General features: G+C 44.0%; 2 protein-coding genes across 7 annotated transcripts in view; one reads left to right on the top strand and one right to left on the bottom strand.

The window, feature by feature from the left end:
- The window catches only part of LOC144933461 (RAC-alpha serine/threonine-protein kinase), a 67,235-nt gene extending 65,062 nt beyond the window's left edge, over nucleotides 1-2,173 (top strand). For all 3 annotated transcript variants that reach the window (XM_078858233.1, XM_078858234.1, XM_078858235.1), the window contains one exon: nucleotides 131-2,173. In XM_078858233.1, coding sequence (XP_078714359.1) covers nucleotides 131-210 — 80 coding nt within the window. In that variant the 3' untranslated portion in view covers nucleotides 211-2,173. The remainder of the gene's footprint in view (nucleotides 1-130) is intronic.
- A 275-nt stretch (nucleotides 2,174-2,448) lies between these two features.
- Nucleotides 2,449-18,063, bottom strand: SDCCAG8 (SHH signaling and ciliogenesis regulator SDCCAG8). Of its 4 annotated transcripts, XM_078858226.1 has the most exons (18): nucleotides 17,801-18,063; nucleotides 15,590-15,739; nucleotides 15,278-15,360; nucleotides 14,902-15,024; nucleotides 14,595-14,720; nucleotides 14,278-14,427; nucleotides 13,903-13,967; nucleotides 12,496-12,672; nucleotides 11,779-11,917; nucleotides 11,401-11,553; nucleotides 9,165-9,299; nucleotides 8,833-8,949; nucleotides 8,525-8,667; nucleotides 8,044-8,171; nucleotides 7,400-7,508; nucleotides 6,607-6,738; nucleotides 3,529-3,655; nucleotides 2,449-2,579 (listed from the first exon to the last, which is right to left on the bottom strand). In XM_078858226.1, the coding sequence occupies exons 1-18, from the start codon at nucleotides 17,862-17,864 to the stop codon at nucleotides 2,553-2,555; spliced, it is 2,148 nt and encodes a 715-aa protein (XP_078714352.1). In that variant the 5' UTR covers nucleotides 17,865-18,063; the 3' UTR covers nucleotides 2,449-2,552. The 4 variants fall into 4 exon arrangements, with proteins under 4 accessions (XP_078714352.1, XP_078714351.1, XP_078714354.1 ...); XM_078858225.1 differs by lacking the exon at nucleotides 2,449-2,579 and having other exon boundaries at nucleotides 2,867-3,655; XM_078858228.1 differs by lacking the exons at nucleotides 2,449-2,579; nucleotides 3,529-3,655 and adding an exon at nucleotides 5,586-5,821.
- Nucleotides 18,064-18,701: the final 638 nt, after the last annotated feature.

Genomic DNA, 18,701 nt, shown 5'->3' with positions numbered 1-18,701 from the left:
TGGCCGTGTTGGGTGGTGGAGGGTTACGACACATTTATAAATAACGCGATCTAACCCAAAAAACTTTAGTATGAAATATACTTGTATTGAGTGTTGCACCTGATTTAACGTGCGTTTTAATTCTGCACAGTTGACAGCATGGAGTCCCTCGACAACGAACGGAGACCACACTTCCCGCAGTTCTCCTACTGCGCCAGTGGCAAGGAGTAGCTCCACACTGGCAACGCCACAGACCTCACGCCTGACCCATCGCAAACGAACCCATCCGCACCACCGGCCAGACCAAGGACACCTTCCCTTCCGAAATGAGCTCGCGACAACCCCTGCCTCCGGTGCCAGTCGATCACAGGCTCGATACCTCCTCCCCTGCCTCGAGGAGAGCTCAAGGCAGGCAGTGCACGGCAATGCTCAGGTGTGCTAGAAGGTGTACTGGATCACCTGAAGTTGCTGATGATCGTGAAGACGAACTCTGTGGGTGGCTTTCCACTTAACTGACGCAGCATCAAGGCCTGAAGTTATACAAATGGGCAACTGTAATAATTATTCGTAGAGGCGTTAGGTACTGAGGCAAACACAGCTTTGTTTTGTACAATTGTTTGCCGAATATAATTACAAATTGCCGTTGTCAAGTGTAGTAGTGTGAATATGGAAAATGAGGTCTGACGTGTGAACAGTGGATAAACTGTTTCCCAGAAGATAAGGTAAGCGAAATTTTTAAAGCAATTGGTGGAGTAAGCTGGTCACGGCAAGTCCCACGAACGAGGATGATGAGGGTCAGCCATTGGGGAGTTTTTTAGACGTGAAATTTGTTTTGCTTTTCCCCCCAACATCTTTCAGCCTAACACACACGGCTGCAGGTACAACATGACTTCTATCTACGGAAGAACCATTACTTGGATGAGCCCTGTTCACTGAAGAATTATGTTGTCAAATTTGCAAGCACACCAAAGTAAAGACAAAAATACAGAATTGAATGGACAATACATCTCAGTATGGATCAATTTTTAATTGTATTTTAAATCACACCGAGATTTTTTCCTCCTTTTTCCAAAGTGCCCAGGTCTAGTGAACCTGTTGTTTTTTAACCTCTTTTCTGTAAAGGTTTGCTGCTACAATTAAAAAAAAACCCACTGCTTGTAATCTTTCTTGTACAAAAAAAAAAGACTTGCATGTACATATCATCCGTTTTAGTGAAAATGTAGAAAAAGGGACATTCATTTTATTTTATGAAACCTGCTTTTGTTTATGAATTTCAAGTTCTACAATGCAGTCGGCTGCATTTCTAAACACTTCCACGCTGTGGTAATATTTAGGTATTTGACAAATCATGTTGAAGATTCTGCCGTATGAACGGCACACGAGCGCGACATGGAATATTTAACAATTCTGATATTAAAGGTGATTTTTTTTTTTTACTAATTGGTACCCTGTGCACGAATTGATGTAAGAAAGCCAGCAAAAGTGAATGTTTAAAAAGTGAAAGTGACTTAGTCATTTTCATTGCCTTAGTTTTGCTGCGACTAGTAAACTATAATTCTGCTAAAATACTAATACCGTAGTTCCTACATTTGTGAATATACTGTAGAATAGTAAAGCAAGCCATTTTTCTCAATTCACTAGCATAGCCCTAGAAGCCAGATCAATGAATGACAAGGTCAGGTCATGAAAGCAATAAAAACTACTGTAACAAATGCACGTGGTTTATTTGAGGTTATTTTATATTTTCTACATTGTACTGTAGAAATCGGAGAGCTCATGTCAATTAGTGCCTCTAATGAAATAATGCTGCAGGACTTTCATCTGTCTTTTTATTCCTTCACAAAAACGAATTGTGCAAAGCAGGCCAGGATGGAGGAGGCCTTTCCACGCATTGGATATTTTCCACCCATTCCATGGACAGTCATCAGCTGCAGCTGGGATGTTTTCATTTACGGAGCTTTCTTTCACAGGACTTAAGCAGATTTATGTTCTGTATGGTATAGCTTCACCTGGTGTACTAGTCACAGTTTGTCTGGGGTAAGTGTACTGGGACCCCCCCTCCTTCTCCCCCTTACCAGAGGCACTGGCCTATCAGTGAAGCTTTGTATGCTGTAAAACTGTAGTTGAAGTTTCATTGCACAAATGATTTGTTTTTTTTTTCAGACGCTTAAATAAAAAAATATTACGTACCTCATGACGTGTGCTACACTCCAATTTTGCATTTTCACAGAGTCGGGTAATGTATGAACTATTAAGTGATCAATACTGTAGTAAATAATAGACAATCATATACAAATGTATTGCATGTATGGTTTTTATCATGACAAGTTGCCATGCTTAAAAAAACATATAAAGACATGGTAAAAAAAGCAATTTCAAGATTAGTTCATGGAAAAATATATTTTGTATGCTAACCTTACCCCCCCCCTTCCCCCTCACTATATATATTTTTTAATTTAGAAAAAAACCTTCCACCTTTTAAAAAATCATTTAACATTGGTACATCACGGACACGCTTACAGTGGACCACACATGGATATTAAGCCAAACTCCTTTGTGTGATGGCTTCATCTTCATTTATCTGCTTTGGAAAAGTTCAGCTGAAAGGAACAGGACAAGAGGTAATGTTTTAATGCTGCTTTAGTTGTGCACTGTTTTTATATAAAATTTTCATGTACTTTTCCTGTTGCCATGCCCACCAACAACCACGAGCCTGTGAGAAGAATACAGCCAATCTCGAGTTGTTATAACTTAAAGACAATAATCCTTTAGAGGTGCAATAGCAAAATGGCATACTTCAATAGTATTACTTGTAAAGGAGTGGTGCTACATACCTTAAGACTTGTTTGTTCATTCTACAGTAAGTCTCAATGTGCAAATATGCTAAATATACCTGAACATGTTTGCAATTCTTTATATAATTACAACTTAAAAATACAAGTCACAGGGTGAATCCTGAATATAAGCATTTGATAGCTTGGACACACTAAAGCCACGTTTTTGTTTAAATAAAGTATTGAAACAAATATTTTGGCTCGTTCACATTGCCACTGCCAAGCTGTTGCCTCCACTAGTGACGCTTGTGTCTCAAGGGCGGCTGGTCAACCGTCCGCTCGACACATTGATTCCAGCAAGTAGAGTTGCCTCCCTCCCTCCCCCTCTTTACATGGACTGTGTAACCCGCACTGGTGCAGTGCGGGTTACCACAGTCCATGACTGGGTCTTTCTAAGAAGCCGTAACTGCCTTGGTTGTAAACAGGATGTGGGTCACTGATAAGGAAGTAAAGGCTTTGCTTTGGTTAGGGTTGAGGAAACGGTGGCCTGACAATCTAAGATGGGATACAAATTGTTTTTTGACAATGCGCACACTGGAAATTGAACAAATGGAGCACGTGCGCTTAAAAAGCGAATTTAACACTAATTCATAATGTCATAGCAACTTGAAAAGGTGGTGGGGGGTGGTGGGGCGGCGGGCACTTTTTCTACGTAAAAACCTTTCCAGGGTGCTTTTTACGATCGTGAAGCCGCCAAACTGGGCCAAACCCTTACCTGGGTTTTCAGGAAGTGCGTCTCGTGGGAGAGCAGCTGGCGTTCGTGCAGCAGGGCTCCCTGCTTGCCGAGCAGCTCCACCACCTGGCGCACACTCGCCTGACTGTGCACGTCCAGCTGTTGCAACCTGGTCAGGCGGTTTGTCGATTGGGGGGGGGGGGTGGGGGGGGGCAAGGGTTAGTGGGGGAAGTGGGGAAGGAGTGACAGGAGTGTTTAAATAACCTGCTGCAAACAACTGTCCGCCCGCAGTAGCTGCTTGGTGTATAATTTTAGCTGCCGCACAAGTCGTAACCCTGTAAGGTCAGGTCACGGTAATGTCCGGTTCTCTGAACATGGAACTGTTGTATTGAAATTGCAGCTAACCTGATAAATTTTTAAAAATTTTACACTTAATAGTAATGTCCATTCAAACTTAATAAAACATTTAAATGTACCGATACGCATAACCGCAGCATCGGATGTAAGCCACGTTGAAGTTCCTCTTTGTGCATGCAAATTATGTTTCCTGCTTTTCCAGCCCGACAGTCGCCGTCACCTGTGGAGCGTGTAGGTGTGGCAGTACTGCTGGCTACCAGCAAGAACCTTCCATCGCTGTTAATACCATTAACTTTTTGAAATGGAAGTAGACAATCAGAAAACGTATCCGCAACTCGTACAGTGCTTGTTTTACTCGGGAGTTGAGGCTAGATTGCAATTTATTGTCTTGTTAGGTTTCGAACAGCATTACTTCCCAATTGTGTTTAGGCCACAACCTCCCTTTGCCCCAAAACATAAATTAGCAGCCATTGTGGCTCCACGTGCATACAAAAAATAAACAAATTCCATCGTTGATAAGAAAAAAAACAAGTTCTATGTAACGTATTATATGCACAGTTCTGTGAAAATTAGTTATTCAATTAAGTTATTTGAAATGCTTGTGTACAAAGAAGCTTCTTTGAGTTTCCCGATACGGAATGACATTTTTGTAAATCCATCTTTTTCAAAATAGCAACGTTCACCAACACCACAACCATCCATCACCACAGCCCTTCCAGATCGCACGCGCATTTCCCACTGCTACGTTTCGTGACCTATTTTCATGTCTTCACATTTTTTTGTCTACGAAAATATTACTTGATTAGTAAAACGTCCCAGTGAGGTATATAGTGTTATCTCAAAAACACTTTCATTAGGCATACAACATTTTAGTGGTGTGTCTATGTGCGGTATTGAATACGGGTCTGAATGGAAATGTTTACTTCGCCTGTCACATCGATGCCCACAGTATGTTGTACTTGATCTGGGTTTGGAACTTTCTGCATTTATTTGTTTTGATCACAAAATAGATGACAGGCCCACATTACATTTTACTTAAAATCCATGTGTTCACTCTCTTTGTAATTAAATATGAAAAGCATGTTACATGGGTTCTGATAAAAAAAAATACATGGTGTAATGGTTTGCGCAATTTATCTTTTAAGAACTTTCACTCCAAGTTGTGAGTCTACTCGGCCACTTGCAACATCGTCTGTCATTGTTCAACACTCCTTCCTACCCACTTTCAAATCGCTTAAACTCCTCTTGAACTGAACGCACAAACTGCAAAGTAATCACACGACCATATTCCGGCCAATTAAATTATCCAATTTAGGGCCGTGTGTGCACTTTTTGTGCTCTCCTCATAATGCGTGCTTATGTGCCCTATAAATTACAACCCCTGCCAGCGAGTGTGGTAATATGAAACACAGTAATTCAACCAAGCGTGACTAAATATTCTTGACATTTTTAGGATTCGCCACGATAACAATGCACTCTCTTTGACCCCAGCCAGCTACTCATTGGGTTGTAACCGCCAGGTAAGAGAACCAAGTTATATTTCTTTCACATTTTGCCTCGTCACTCACGCCGAACTACGTTGATCAGAAGGAATATTTGTGGGCTATGCACTGGAAAAAATGCGCTCGCCAAACCCAAACAAAATGGTCTTACTGAAGTTTTTTTTGCGTGCGCCAATACTCAACATTGTGTATACTTCCTAAAAGTTAGTCATAGTGGAAAGGGATGATTGTAAAGGGGGAGTGGGGGTAGAGTGTACGGTTTCTGTACAGGGGTTTATTTTGGAAGCGGTGTTGTGTGCAGCGTTATTTGGGAGCGCGCTGGAGGCTCCGGTTGCTGCACGGGAGACCCGATACCCGGCTCAGGCCGACGGCAGCCAGACTGGCTGGCGGCACCCGCAGCTGTGCCGCCCTTATTAGGAGCCGCGTCTGCCGGGGGGCACAGGTGTGGTCAGGACCGGAGCCGCACTCAAGGGCTGCTGTGGGCAAGGGCACGGGAAAGAGGGCGGGGGGGTGGCAGGGAGACGGGAGATAGTGGTGCCGTCTCCCCCCCTCCCTTCCACTCCCAATTCCATCACTCTCTCGACTGACGGAAATACCTGATGCCAGCTGCCATGACTCATCCTCGTTTCGCTTCTCCACTTGCCAACAGCGGTTAAGCCAACCTTTAAATGAACCTGGCGAAACTGCCAATCTAATTTCTACTTTAATTTATAGTGAGAGTTGTAAATTAGAGTGTATCTGATGATCATCTTAAAACTTTTAGGTGGTTTAAAAAAAAAGTGTGGTGGCTGAAGAGAATAACCCTCTAGATATGCCAGAGCTGGAATGTGCACATAAGAAGGGTGTTCTTACACATGTGAACTATTTGCAGATAACAGAATGTGATATTTTCTGCAAGCTGGATGCTAAATCCAGAGGAGAGCACTCCAGGCTGGAAGTGTGCCATCTCCCCATGCTTTGGCGACAATAGACATCGTTGGTCACATGCAACCCTGCATTCGGTGATGATGATGTCAATGAATGCTCATGGTTAGATTAACAAGCAATGAGGCATTTGTATTCTTTTAAATCTTGCCATGCCTCTACAATTTTTATGCCTGGCAAGAACATTTGCACACTTGACAAATCATGAAGCCAATAATGAACCAAATGCTACTACTGCAGCTGATAATAATTCCACTTAATCGAGGGGGACACCCATGACTGCTCGGTTGGCCAATGTGCACGGTTACTGGTTGGGAAGTGTACGCGCGATGCTCACCGCTCCTTCATTCGCTCGTGGATTCGGCCATGCTGCGCGCACTGCGACTCCAGATCGTCCGCTCGCTGGCGCGTGCGTGCGAGCCGCTCGTGCAGCTCGCCATTCTCTTGGCTCAGCTGGGCCACCTCTGCCCTGCACGTCGACAGATTTAGCGGTAGTCCACACTGGCATTGTGGGAAAGGGGCACACGAGGAGGGTGCCACGTCTTTATTCATATTTTGGGTGGGGAGGTCTTTTAAATAAAAATGCAATATTTTTGACGTTCTGCTTCACCAAGTAGGGGGGTCGGACGGTCAAATCTGAATGATTTATGAGTTGGGGAAGGAAGTAGCTGGAGTGGTCCATGAAGGTTATGAAATGACACGACGTATCGCTCGCCCCCCCCCCCTCTTCAAAAGATGGAGATCAGTGCGCTCCTTACCCTCCAAGTTCCCACATCCATTGGAACAACATAGCAACCAAGTGAGAGTAGTGCGATAGCATTTACAGCTAACTTACACAACTGTATCAGGTACGGTATCGGCATGAAAAAAATCAGACACGAGGCATCCGTGATACACAGAAATCACAAATCACAGCATCACGCAAGCACAACTGCGTATCACGATGCCGTACAAAACAAAAACAATAAAAAAAACACAAGCGGAAGTGGACACTGATGTTTATAACCTACGAGCCCCACTTACTTTTAAACATGGCGGCTTGTGGTCTGAATTATCGTAAGACGTGACAAGAAATATGCCTGGCGCTTTAGTGGTTAAATAGTGAAATAAAATGTCAACCGTGGGCGTACCGGCGTTTCTCGTTCATTCCACCGAGCTGCCCAGAAAGGAGCTTGCATTCATCTTTTAGCTGCTTCAGCAAAGCATTTTGAGAGCTTGAAAGTGCCTCCAATTCACCCACTGTAAATATATGAAGCAACAGCATTCCTTAATGAGGGAAATGTAATCCTCTGCAGTCCACACGTACAGAAGAGTAATGCAGTTCGAGCAGTTGTATATTTACCTGAATTTTAAATCTAATGTCTAGGGTAACCCTATCAAGACCAAGGATTTATATTTGTACGTATATGACTTATCCTTGTAAACTAACTGAGTGCATCCAAGCTAAGATTTTTACAACCATCTGTTTCACTGGATTAGCAAATGCAACAGACGGTGTGGCAGAGTGTATAGTTGAAGACAGCTGTGCTGCAAACACCCTGGGCAACGTGACATTTCCTTGATGAAACGTAAATGCAAAAAAAGAAGCCAACAGCAGCTGTTTCATCATACCTTGGAGGATAAGCCACTGGACATGTTAGCTGTGCATTAGTCCTATTACTGAAATCTTGGGGAGAGTAAAAAAAAACGACTGCTTTTTTTTTTGCAAAAGTAATACAATTTCATGCACACGTCATTTTCATTGCTGATATTGATGGGAGAGGGCCTGACTTGCCTCTCTCCCGGTGCTGGCTCTCGGAGAGTTGGATGTGTGCAATCAGCTCTTGCTCTCGCTGCTCAGCCTGCGTGTGCAGGCTCCTCGAGTCGTCGGCGATGCGTCTCTGCAGAGATTCTTTCTCCATCCTAACTCGTGCGCACGCAAGCACACGGGCAAAGCGTGTGCGCAAACCAAACATGAGAATGGCACATCTGGTGGCAATGCCAAACTCGATTCCCTCTGCACTCCCCGACAGCGCAGGTTTCCATCTTTACCAGTAATCTCTGTCGACATCTAAATTAAGTCGGTACACCTTGCAAGCACCTGATGATTGGCGAGTAAAAATGGAAAGCTATGCCACGGAGGGTTGAGGGGGAGGCGTGAAGAATGCATTTTGGGAAATCTTGGGTTACACAATGTGCCAGCCCGCTGCTGCTGCTGCTGCTGCAGTTGTTATTGCCGACAGTGGCTACGCTTAGCCTGCTTGGCGATTGCTCACCTGGCGACCTGGAACTGCTGTTCGGCTGTGCCCAGCCGGTGCGTGAGCTGTATGCGCTCATCCCCGGCATGTGCAGCCTCGCCTTCCGCTCGCTCCAGCCGCCGCCGCAGCTCCGCCAACTCCATCTCCAGCCGCTCAACCTCCTGCTCAACAGCAAGGCCGGGGACAATACTTCTAATGTAACACAGTGTTTCTGTGGGCAGTTGGTGCTGCTGAACTTGATAAAATTAGCAAGTGATGAACAGTTCGAAAGCTGTTGGCAAACGGGTAGAAATGTTTGAATTAATTTACAGGGAGAAGGTACAAACCTGCTCTTTTACATCCATCTGCCGCATTGCTTTCATTCTGTATTCTTTTAGTTCTTTCTCTGCCTCGTCCTTGCGTAGTTTTGCCTGGTTTAGCTGGAAGCGCATCTCTCCACACATCTGCACATCAGACAGGAGTGGCACAGCTCGATAAACCAGAGTGAAAAAAGGTGTTTTCATCAGATCTATTTAAAAAAAAAATTCCCAATCTAAATTTCAGTGTTTTTATACGATACATATTTACATAATATGTTCGCTGCGAGCAACATTGCAAGTGCACTTTATGGAAATGTTTAAGAGATGCAGCAACACTCAGGAGGCACCGACGGCTGCACCTTAGTGAGGTCGGTCTCGTGAGCCGTGAGCTGCTTCTGTGCCTCCTCCAGCTGCTCGCCAATGGCTCCCTTCTCTCGGGCCAACCGCTCCAGTTGCGCCTCCAGGGTGCCTACTTTTTCAGACAAAAACTTCACCTGGGTGGTACACAAAGACAAAGAGCCCCCGTGTAGCCTTTAACAGCGAGCACTTATGAAGGCTGGCACGGCACACGAAGGACGGTTCGGTGGCCAGCACCGTGCCTGGCCGCCTTTGTCTCCCTAGTAGAGATATTTACACACTATACCAGGCACGCATTTATAGGCCGAGTCGACCTAGAGGAGGCCCAGGACCAGTTCAGATAATCGTCACTGGTGTTGGTCGTGAACGAGAATGGAACTCGGGTGGGCCGGGTTCGTAGCGCAGCGCGCTACCCGCTGTGCACGCACGTCCACACATGCACAAACACAGCAGTAGATTTTCTTTTGTAAGGCTATCCTATCTTGTTAAAAACAAAAAAATCCCATGTTTTCTCGTGGGTTATTAAGGTTATAAAGTTGTGATTTGACAACAAAGCACATGGTGTGTCAAAGCTTGCTGTACATCTGAAAGGGATGTTGACAGAAGGTGCTGGCCGAAAGGTCAGGACACTACCCCGCTTAGCTTGTTCAAGTAATCTCATACAATGCCAACAGACAGCTCGGGAAGACTAAACTTTTCACAGTTTGCAAAAACATGTTCATGTTCGAAGCATTCAACACCCCAGGGCATGACAAAAAACATCCTCGAACTACACTGTAAAAGCAGACTCCCAGACTGCACTCAAAATCAGGAAAAACTGAACGAGGAAAGCTGCAGCTTCTCATAAATAATTAATTTCTCTAAAAAACTACCCACCATCTGCCGGTGCAAGTTCACCAAGGGCATACATTCAGGAATATAATGCATGCATTTTGTTACTGCCTTCCCTTAAAGGCTGCTCAGAAATGGTAGTTGGCCTTCATTTACAACCAGGCGAGAGCCCATTACAAAAAAAGAAAGTTTATCTTTTGAGTGACCCCCTACGGGAGAGTGAACAATAAATTATACGGTACAAATTTGTGAAAAGGCAAGGCACGTACAAGAGGCAAATAATTTGTAGAATATCAGTAATGCAAAAGCATACCTCTAAATTTGGAGTTAAAAACTGTTGATAATAGGCATTGCACAAAAAAAAAATTTGCAATAACAATTTGCAATAATAAACATTAAATGTGGATGTATCACTATAATTTCATAAGAGTAATTAATTACAAGCGTTAGCAGTGTGATTTTTGCACAAATGCACAATAACATAAAGACTTGCTGAAGTGTACCAAATAAGATTTTAGTTTTCACCAAGCACTTGCTGCCTAAACATTCAAGTGCATTACACTGTACGTGTATAGCCCTTTGTCAATTCACTGCTAGATGACAGCCTTCCCCCATCATGTAGGTCATGGGGATTATTTGAACATACTTCATCATGCTGTAGTGTGGATTTGTGAAGGCAGAAAGCATCGCTGCTGCAACAACAATCGCAGTTCGCCAATAAGTGGTGGTGACGTCACCACGGTGCTTGTGCCAGGCTAGGTGCACCTTGAGACCATGTGAAGTGTCCCAAGATTTTGCCGGCAGGAGGTCAAGGGGCAGACAAAGGTGCCATGGGCTGACTGACATGACCGTCAGAGGCACCACCTGTGCTCCCTACTTTGCCAACTTGCCGCGTTTTAGCCATCCGGCGCTCCGCTTGTTATTATGAGCGTTGCTCCTCTGTCCACCGCTGTTGTTGGAGGGCGGCTTCCTCCAACTGCCCAGTAGTGTCCTTCATGAGTCTCCTCTACAGAGGCCAATCTTGACACCGCTTGTTCGAATCATTGGCAAGTCCAATCAGTTCCACATTCTTCTGTACCGCATCAGTCCATCTCTTTTCTAGCCCATGCCGTGCCCGTCTAACCCCCTCAATCAGACCAAACAGAAGCGGCTTGGGCATGCGTTGGCTAGGCACGCGGGCTACATAGATGCTCTCTGCCGCTCACCATGTAGCCCCGTATCCTATAACCTGTTGTGCATGGTGGTCACTCTATCAAGCACTGCAAGGGCTTGAAACTGCTTAAATTCTGAGACCTAATGAGATTTGGTACATTCTGGGTGATCATAGGCAAGCGTGCTATCAGTGACTGACACATTCTCAGCTCGTTGTCAGTGCGGATTACTTCATTTTAGCTCATGGTGACTTACAGTAGAATCCAACGCCTCCTTCTCCTTTCCAGCCTCATGGTGGGCTGTACTGCGGGCAAGCACGATCCGTTCCTGAAGGAGGGACAGCTCCTTTCCGAGCCGCTCTTTCTGCCGGCTCAGCTCCGACCGAATCTGTTCACACTCCACTGCCATCTGCAGGGCCAGAGAGTAGAGGCAAGCAGAAAACATTTAGTCAATGGTAGATCACCATGGCTAGCCATGAGAGAAAATCGCCACCATATCAAATCCGATTATTAAATTTTCCCTGACCGCTAACACTTTGCAAAATTAACATTCAGCCGTTCGGCAAAGTTAGGCAACCTCGGTTCCTCTTCTGGTCACATTGAGTGATGCTGCATTGGAGGTTGAACGTCATGCCTTGGCTTTCTCCAGGTTGGCTTCCTCGGCTGTCTCCAAAGTGGCTTTGACCTGCTCGCAGGCGGCAGCTTCCCTCCGCTGCAGCTCACTTACAGTGCATCTCAGCCCTGCCAAGGTGTCCATCAGCTCATCTCGTTCCCTGCACACACACACACACAAGTGTTCTGATGTCAGATTTGTTTTATAGCATATACATCAGCATAAATAGACAGTTTTTGGAATCGTGTGTGATTTTTGTTGTTATATTACTATAATTACTTAGTTTACATTGTTCTAGTATTATAGTTATGCTTGTTTACTCAGGAAAGCCTCACCAAGTCTTCAAACTTTTTCAGAAGGGTCCTGCCAAGTTTCCCGCAGTCGAGGGCGATGGCGCTATGTGTAATCCCATAATCGAGTAATCTGAAGATCATCTTTCATCATTGGGGTGTTTGGCCGATACAAAATACATTTATTTTTAGCTCTGGGAGGAAATCGAAGAACTCAGAGGAAACCCATGCGGAACAAATGAAGAACATACAAACTCCACACAGAATGGTGCCCGAGTTGGGAATCAAACCCAGACATTTCTTGCTGTAAGGCACAATCATTACCACTGTGCCACCCTGCTTTCCATGCAAGCATAATGGTTTGAAAACCGTTAATGAAGTAACGCATGAAATGTGCTTAAATGCGCAGTAGATACAGCGTCGGCAGGGGCCACCCCTGCGGACTCACTTTGTGAGCCTGCCTATGGTCTGCACGTGCGCGTCACTGTGCGTGTGTGCCAAGACCGCCTTGTGCTGGGAACACTTCACACACAGCCCCCCGGGGACTCCGCCTCCAGGTCCCTCCTGCTGCCGCAGCTTGAGCCGAAACTCTTCACACTTGCGCTTGGACTCCGACAGATCCATCCTGTCCATCAATTGCACAGTTAACGCACGGTCGCTCGTGCGTCACAAGGTTTTGCAAATGTATCTATTGGGCAGTGTCCAGAAAAACAATTGCAAAAAAAAGTTGACGCAGAAGCTTTCCAGATTTTATCCACAAAAACAGTGAAATATGAGTAGAATGCAAACCAAACCCATATTTAAATCTTGCAGTGTCAACAAATTGCTAAACACTGTATTTTAAAAAGTGACGTTTATGTGAATAATAACTCACATTATAAGCATCAAATTAGTAAATGTGAGAGTAGGCTTTTTGGCAGATTAATGCATTTTGTGACCTCATTTATTTTTTGCCCATGAATTTCTGCTGAATTGTTAAGACGTATAATTTGTTTCGATAGGTTGTATTGACAGGACATAAATGATTGTTACAGCAGCTAAATTCATCTCCTGTTTCATCTGAATTTTTAAAAAAATACACAGTAGATCATTGATTATCTGGCACGCGATTATCCAGCTTCCAACATTATCCGGCAGTCCCGGGCCGATCCCCCGAAACCGGCATGTAATCCTGCGATCGCCGGAAAACCGCTCCAAAGGCTGTACCAATCCGGCGATTGGCACCATGTGCGTGACAAAAAAAAGTAGCTATACTTGATTTCAGTGTCAAATATTATGTACCTGTACATTATGCACTACATACAACTTAAACAATGAAAAAAACTACACTATATACATATGTCATGATGAATAACTAATAAAAACAGAAAATATACAGGACAATCCGGTGGTGCATATGATTTTGCGTTCGCCGGAGCACCAGTTTAAAGGCTGCATCAGTCTGGTTGGTGATCGTCAAACACATGGTTGAAACAAGCAGTGTGTTTGATTGCGTTAGCGAGCAATATACAGACCTCACATGCAGTAACTTTATACAGAATATTTATTTTTGTTAATTTGAATACTTATTTATGCAATTGCATGTAGAAATTTTTTTAAACACCAAAAATATACACAACACCTAAAAGCATTTTATTCAAGAATCTACAAAAATAAGCTATTTTTAATAATTTTGTGATTATCCGGCGTTGTTTTTCATTTGGCGCCGCCTTCCCTCCTAAGCCGCCAAATAAGCGATGATCAACTGTACTCGGAAAGTACGAGAATGGTCTTTTAAATTAATTTATACAAATGCTTAATAGCGGAAATCCAGAATTTGAACATAAGTAGTCAAATGTTATTTTAAGCAACTAACCGTAATGAATTCATCTGAGCCTCCATGGTCTGGGTTCTGGCTTCGTGTAAAGCTTTTAGCCGTTCCTTAGTAAGAGAGGGAAATACACATTACTTCATTATTGTAAAAGCAAGAAAATGGTTTGTGGACAACTTAATACATTTAACACGACCGCACCATGTTCCATTTGATGTAGCTGTGTTTTTTTTATACAATCATGACTCTAACAATACGAGGCATTTAGCACAATTGCGATGTTACAGGATGTCTTTTTAAGCAGCTCATTGTAGATTTTTTTTTTACCAACGAATAACAGAACACAATGCTTAAAATGCCTATTAATGAATACACACGTGAAAAAAGAAATGTGGCAAAATCACTCCTGACAATTCATACCAGCTCTAACTTCCATTCTTCCTGCTGAATCGCGGTGGCCACGGAGGAAGCGGCAGTGTGGGATGGGCTTCGCTTTGTGTTTGATGTTTTCTCTTCTGCCACACGCTTGGGAAGCTCGTTGGATTGGGAACGCGGTAACTGTACCTCATCCTATATACATGGGGGAATGCAACAAGGCGTACATTTGTCACCCTATTTCAGTAATGTACCTACAATAGGAGTGAGACATTAATTCAAGATTCTGGACAGTTTGCACACATCTGTGTAATATAAAATAGAACAGTATATGAACGTCGAAAAAATGAATAAGCAGTTACCAGCACGTAATTTTCTGCATAATCCGATAGACTTTCTTGCACAGATTCCCCCTTCAGTTCATCGCGAAGATTTTCATTTTCCAGCACAACGACCTTCACTCGCTGCTTCATCCCCAACAGCTCCTCCTGTAACGTCATTAGTCACGTCACTTGTGTAAGCTTTCACAAATGCACTCTTCCTCCAGCCAAGCATCGTTGCACAGCTGAGTGAATCTCCATAATTATTGGTTGTGGTGCATTTGATGTTAGAATAATGGACAGGTGTACAGGGTTCACTTGTGGTGTAGCTTGAGGATTTTGAACTTACTTTGCAAAATTGCACCTGAGCCTCCAGGTGCTGTACATACTCTGCCTGCCGGTGGATGATTGGCACAAGCTCATCCACCGTTGGCACGTTTATGTCCGATTCTCGGAATCCGGATCCATGGTCCTTTGTGCAAAGTTACAAGGAACGGATTTCAAAAGAATTATAATTGATAAGTCAAAACACAAAGCTCTCTATACTATCCTTACAAATTTGTGTCAGATGAGCAAGCATCATTAAAATTGGGTACTGAGGTTTACAGTCAAGGAAACATACATTAAATATTACCCACACAAATGTACAGAAGCCTACACAAGGTGAAACGCACATTTCCACATTCATTATTTACCTACATTTAACAACTTTATTGGTACCTTACCCTTTGGGGTGATGAACCAGGTGAGGAGGAAAATGGCAATTCTTGGTTTTCATGCTTGCGTAGCAGGGTTCGCAGCTGAGTGACTGTGCATATGAGGCATAAAATGGTTAATTGCTCTAAATTAATCAGTGCATTGGTGTTATATTTAAAGTCCACGTCAGACGCACCCAAATTACATGTGTTGTCATGCATGTTATGACACGGCTGTGTTGTGTACAAACACGCAGAAACTCCACGTCGTTTCAAACACAACCCTGCACATTCACAGCACACTGCTCTTCAACAGATGTGGGAGTTGGTGCGAGTTCCTACCAGCATCGCTATGCCTCAGCTCTTGCCACTGGACTTTTGGAGTTGCCGTGAGGGGGGCCCACTCATCCTCAGTGTGGGATGTGTCCAGTGGGTCCTTGGCTCGCTCCTCCAACGTGCTGCCTTGTAGATCCAGGCTGAAGGTGGCCCTTTCTGGTTAATTTACATGACATCATTGTTCATGGTTACCCAGTCACAATACAATTTGTTAAAACGCTAGGCTGAATGCCAGACTAACTTTTTTTTATTTACACACAACATTTTCATCATGGGACCTCCTTTGCCAGTACCAAAATATACTAATAGGGGTTTTCCCATTTTTTCTGGCAACAAAACTGACACCTTTTGCAAGGAATCATGCTTACATTAACCACAATACTTGCAGTCAAATGAAAACAAAAAACAATACTCTGATAATTTATGCATTGTCTGATAAGTCAAAACACAAAGCTCTCTATACTATCCTCTCTGGTGTGGACCAATCAGTTTCAAAGACAATGCATAAATTATCAGAGTATTGTTTTTTGTTTTCATTTGACTGCAAGTATTGTGGTTAATGTAAGCATGATTCCTTGCAAAAGGTGTCAGTTTTGTTGCCAGAAAAAAGGGGAAAACCCCTATTAGCACACAACATTTTGTTGTTTCATGTATTTTTTTAAAAATCTCAGATCTCTCTTAAAAAGACAATTCTAGTCTCAACTGGCTCATTTTGTGTTGCAACTAAGGGGCATATTCTACAGGAAACGGTTCAAACGCGCAGCTTAATTATATTTGGTGACTAAAAAAAGATTTCGGGGTTATCAAACTCGAGGATGCTAAGCGCGTTAGTTGCCATCTACACTACAGTACACGATTTTAATCGTGGGCAAGGTTGATCTCGCCCAAGCGTGGACTATGCACGGAAGGAAACGCGTTGTTTTGTTTCACTTTCCCAGTTCATTCAGTGGGACAATGTAATATTCACCCCTGCTCGTTTGCGGTCCTATCTGTGGCCGCTGCTTTGGCGGCCCCGTGTGGTTACAATGGGGGGCTGCAAGCACTCAGGCTGGACATGTGGAAAAAAGAGCTTCATAGCTTATCGGATTTTGATTCTAACTCGGCTGATTCTAACACAGCCGAGTGGCGATCCTAGTGACCAATTCCCGCCTGTTGCTGTGGTTTCAGCCCTCGGTCAGAGTTTCAAGACTCCAGGTACCAAGCACTGCACTAAAGTTTTGGGACACGGGCCAGCACTATGCTCGCCGGCCTTTAAAACGAGCCGTCATTAAGCTGTATTTATAAGACCACGGGATCGAACGGCGATGGCGACCCCGTCCTCCCAGCGAGGGGATACACCAAGAACGGGATCTTGGGGATGAGAGCACCACCGAAGCGAATGGAACGTCGTCCTCGGGGTTTCTCGGAACAAAATTGACCCCGTGCTCGTGGCTTGACGACACCCGGTGGAATCGCACCGCCTGCTCGCTTGGCAGCTACGTCCGTGGTAGAGAGAGGACACACAAACGAGGGTAGCCTCCTGCTGACAATTCTCCGGACTAAAGCAATCCCATATCCTGGGATACATAAGGGTGGAACAATAATAATAACACTGGTCAACAAAAAAAAACATTTTTTTCTGGCCTGGAATTTTGCAGCTGTTTTAGACTAATTTCAAATCTGATCTCAGATTTGCTCTATCACATTTTATTTTTATGCTATCGGCATACCCCATTTTCATTGATTTTACCCGAAATGAACTCTGTCACTTATGATTGCAAGTTGTTGCGAGTCAGTGACTGCTTTAGTGTTAAAATATGGTGCTGTATTTTTAGGATAGTGTGTTTATAATATCATTTTATGTAGATATCCACATTTATTAAATATTTTTCTTCTGCAGCTTTTATTGAAAATGCAATATTTGATATCTCAAAACCCTGTGATAGACAAAAACTGATGCCAGATTTGGAATCAACACCTCAAAATTACCTTAAAACCGTTAGAATACCTTATGCCAGAAAAAGTGTGTTGACCAGTGTAATAAAAGTCGTCCTCAAGAACGCAAAAAGTGATCCGTTCTCAGCACTGAAGGGTTCCCTTTGCCGTGGCTTAAGGTGGCCCCGATCTCGTGGCTAAGGAGCCCATGGCTTAAAGGAGACCCAGGGGGGAGTTGTGCTCGAGACTGAAGGGACCGCGACCTCGTGGCTCCTGGTGGGTGCCGACGTTCCGGGACTCTACCTCTCAGGCTAGCGCGGTAGGCGGCCAGGCCTTCCTCGTCACCTCGGCGGAGTCGCGTGGTCATCGGCGACGCTCCTGAGCGGGCCGATGGAACCTTACTCGTCGTCGTCGTCGCTGTCAGCTTGTACTGATGATTAGGGCTGCGGCGATGAGCAACGGGACGAGGAACTTTGCGACGATTCTTCTGCTGCTGCCGGAATCCGATGCCCGCCCGCACGAACGACACGCGGGAGGGGGGTGGGGCTCGCGTGGGCCACGTGACCGTCGCCGCCGCAGCCAATGGGTGCGCGAGAGGGCGCTTGTGCGTGACGTCACGCGTTGCCTAAGGCAACCGCCTCGGCCTAACCTAGGCGCAGTGTTTATTTTAATACATTATTACTACAGCACATAAGCGTAGTGTTTATTTTAGTACATTATTACTACAGCACAAACATCGGCCTAGTGTTTGTTTTATTACTACAGAACGTTTATAAGCATAGTGGTTATTTTAATACTTACAGTACATGTATAAGCTTAGTGTGTATTTTAATACCATAACACATTTATGAGCGTCGTGTTTATTTTATTACAATATATTTACAAGCTTAGTGTTTATTGTAATACTCTAGTACATTTATAAGCGTAGTGTTTATTTTTATCTTACAGTACATTTTTAAGCGTAGTGTTTATTGTATTACTACAGTATATTTATAAGCTGTTTATTTTAATATCGTCCAGTACATTTATAAGCGTAGTGTTTATATTAATACATTATAACTACAGCACATAAGCGTAGTGTTTATTTTAATACATTACTACACCACATGTATAAGCGGAGTGCTTATACTGGTAGGAACCTCCTGGTTCCACCAGCCCACAGGGGATTATTGTGTCCGTCCGTCCGTCGTGCATCCAAAAATGG

This window comes from Lampetra fluviatilis, chromosome 7 (genome assembly GCF_964198595.1).
Source record: "Lampetra fluviatilis chromosome 7, kcLamFluv1.1, whole genome shotgun sequence".
Lineage (NCBI taxonomy): Eukaryota > Metazoa > Chordata > Hyperoartia > Petromyzontiformes > Petromyzontidae > Lampetra > Lampetra fluviatilis.
Note: the sequence above shows the minus strand (reverse complement) of the source record. Positions and strands in the feature narration are given on the sequence as shown.

What these genes read in the sequence shown, in the direction of transcription:
- SDCCAG8 (XM_078858225.1), bottom strand. Translation starts at nt 17,864, where the DNA reads ATGACCACGCGACTCCGCCGAGGTGACGAGGAAGGCCTGGCCGCCTAC. An exon ending in AGGAGGCGTTGGATTCTACT is followed by an intron (nt 9,300 to 11,400) that starts GTAAGTCACCAT and finishes TGTACCACCCAG; the next exon opens with GTGAAGTTTTTGTCTGAAAA. An exon ending in AGATGGATGTAAAAGAGCAG is followed by an intron (nt 8,668 to 8,832) that starts GTTTGTACCTTC and finishes GCTGTTGAGCAG; the next exon opens with GAGGTTGAGCGGCTGGAGAT.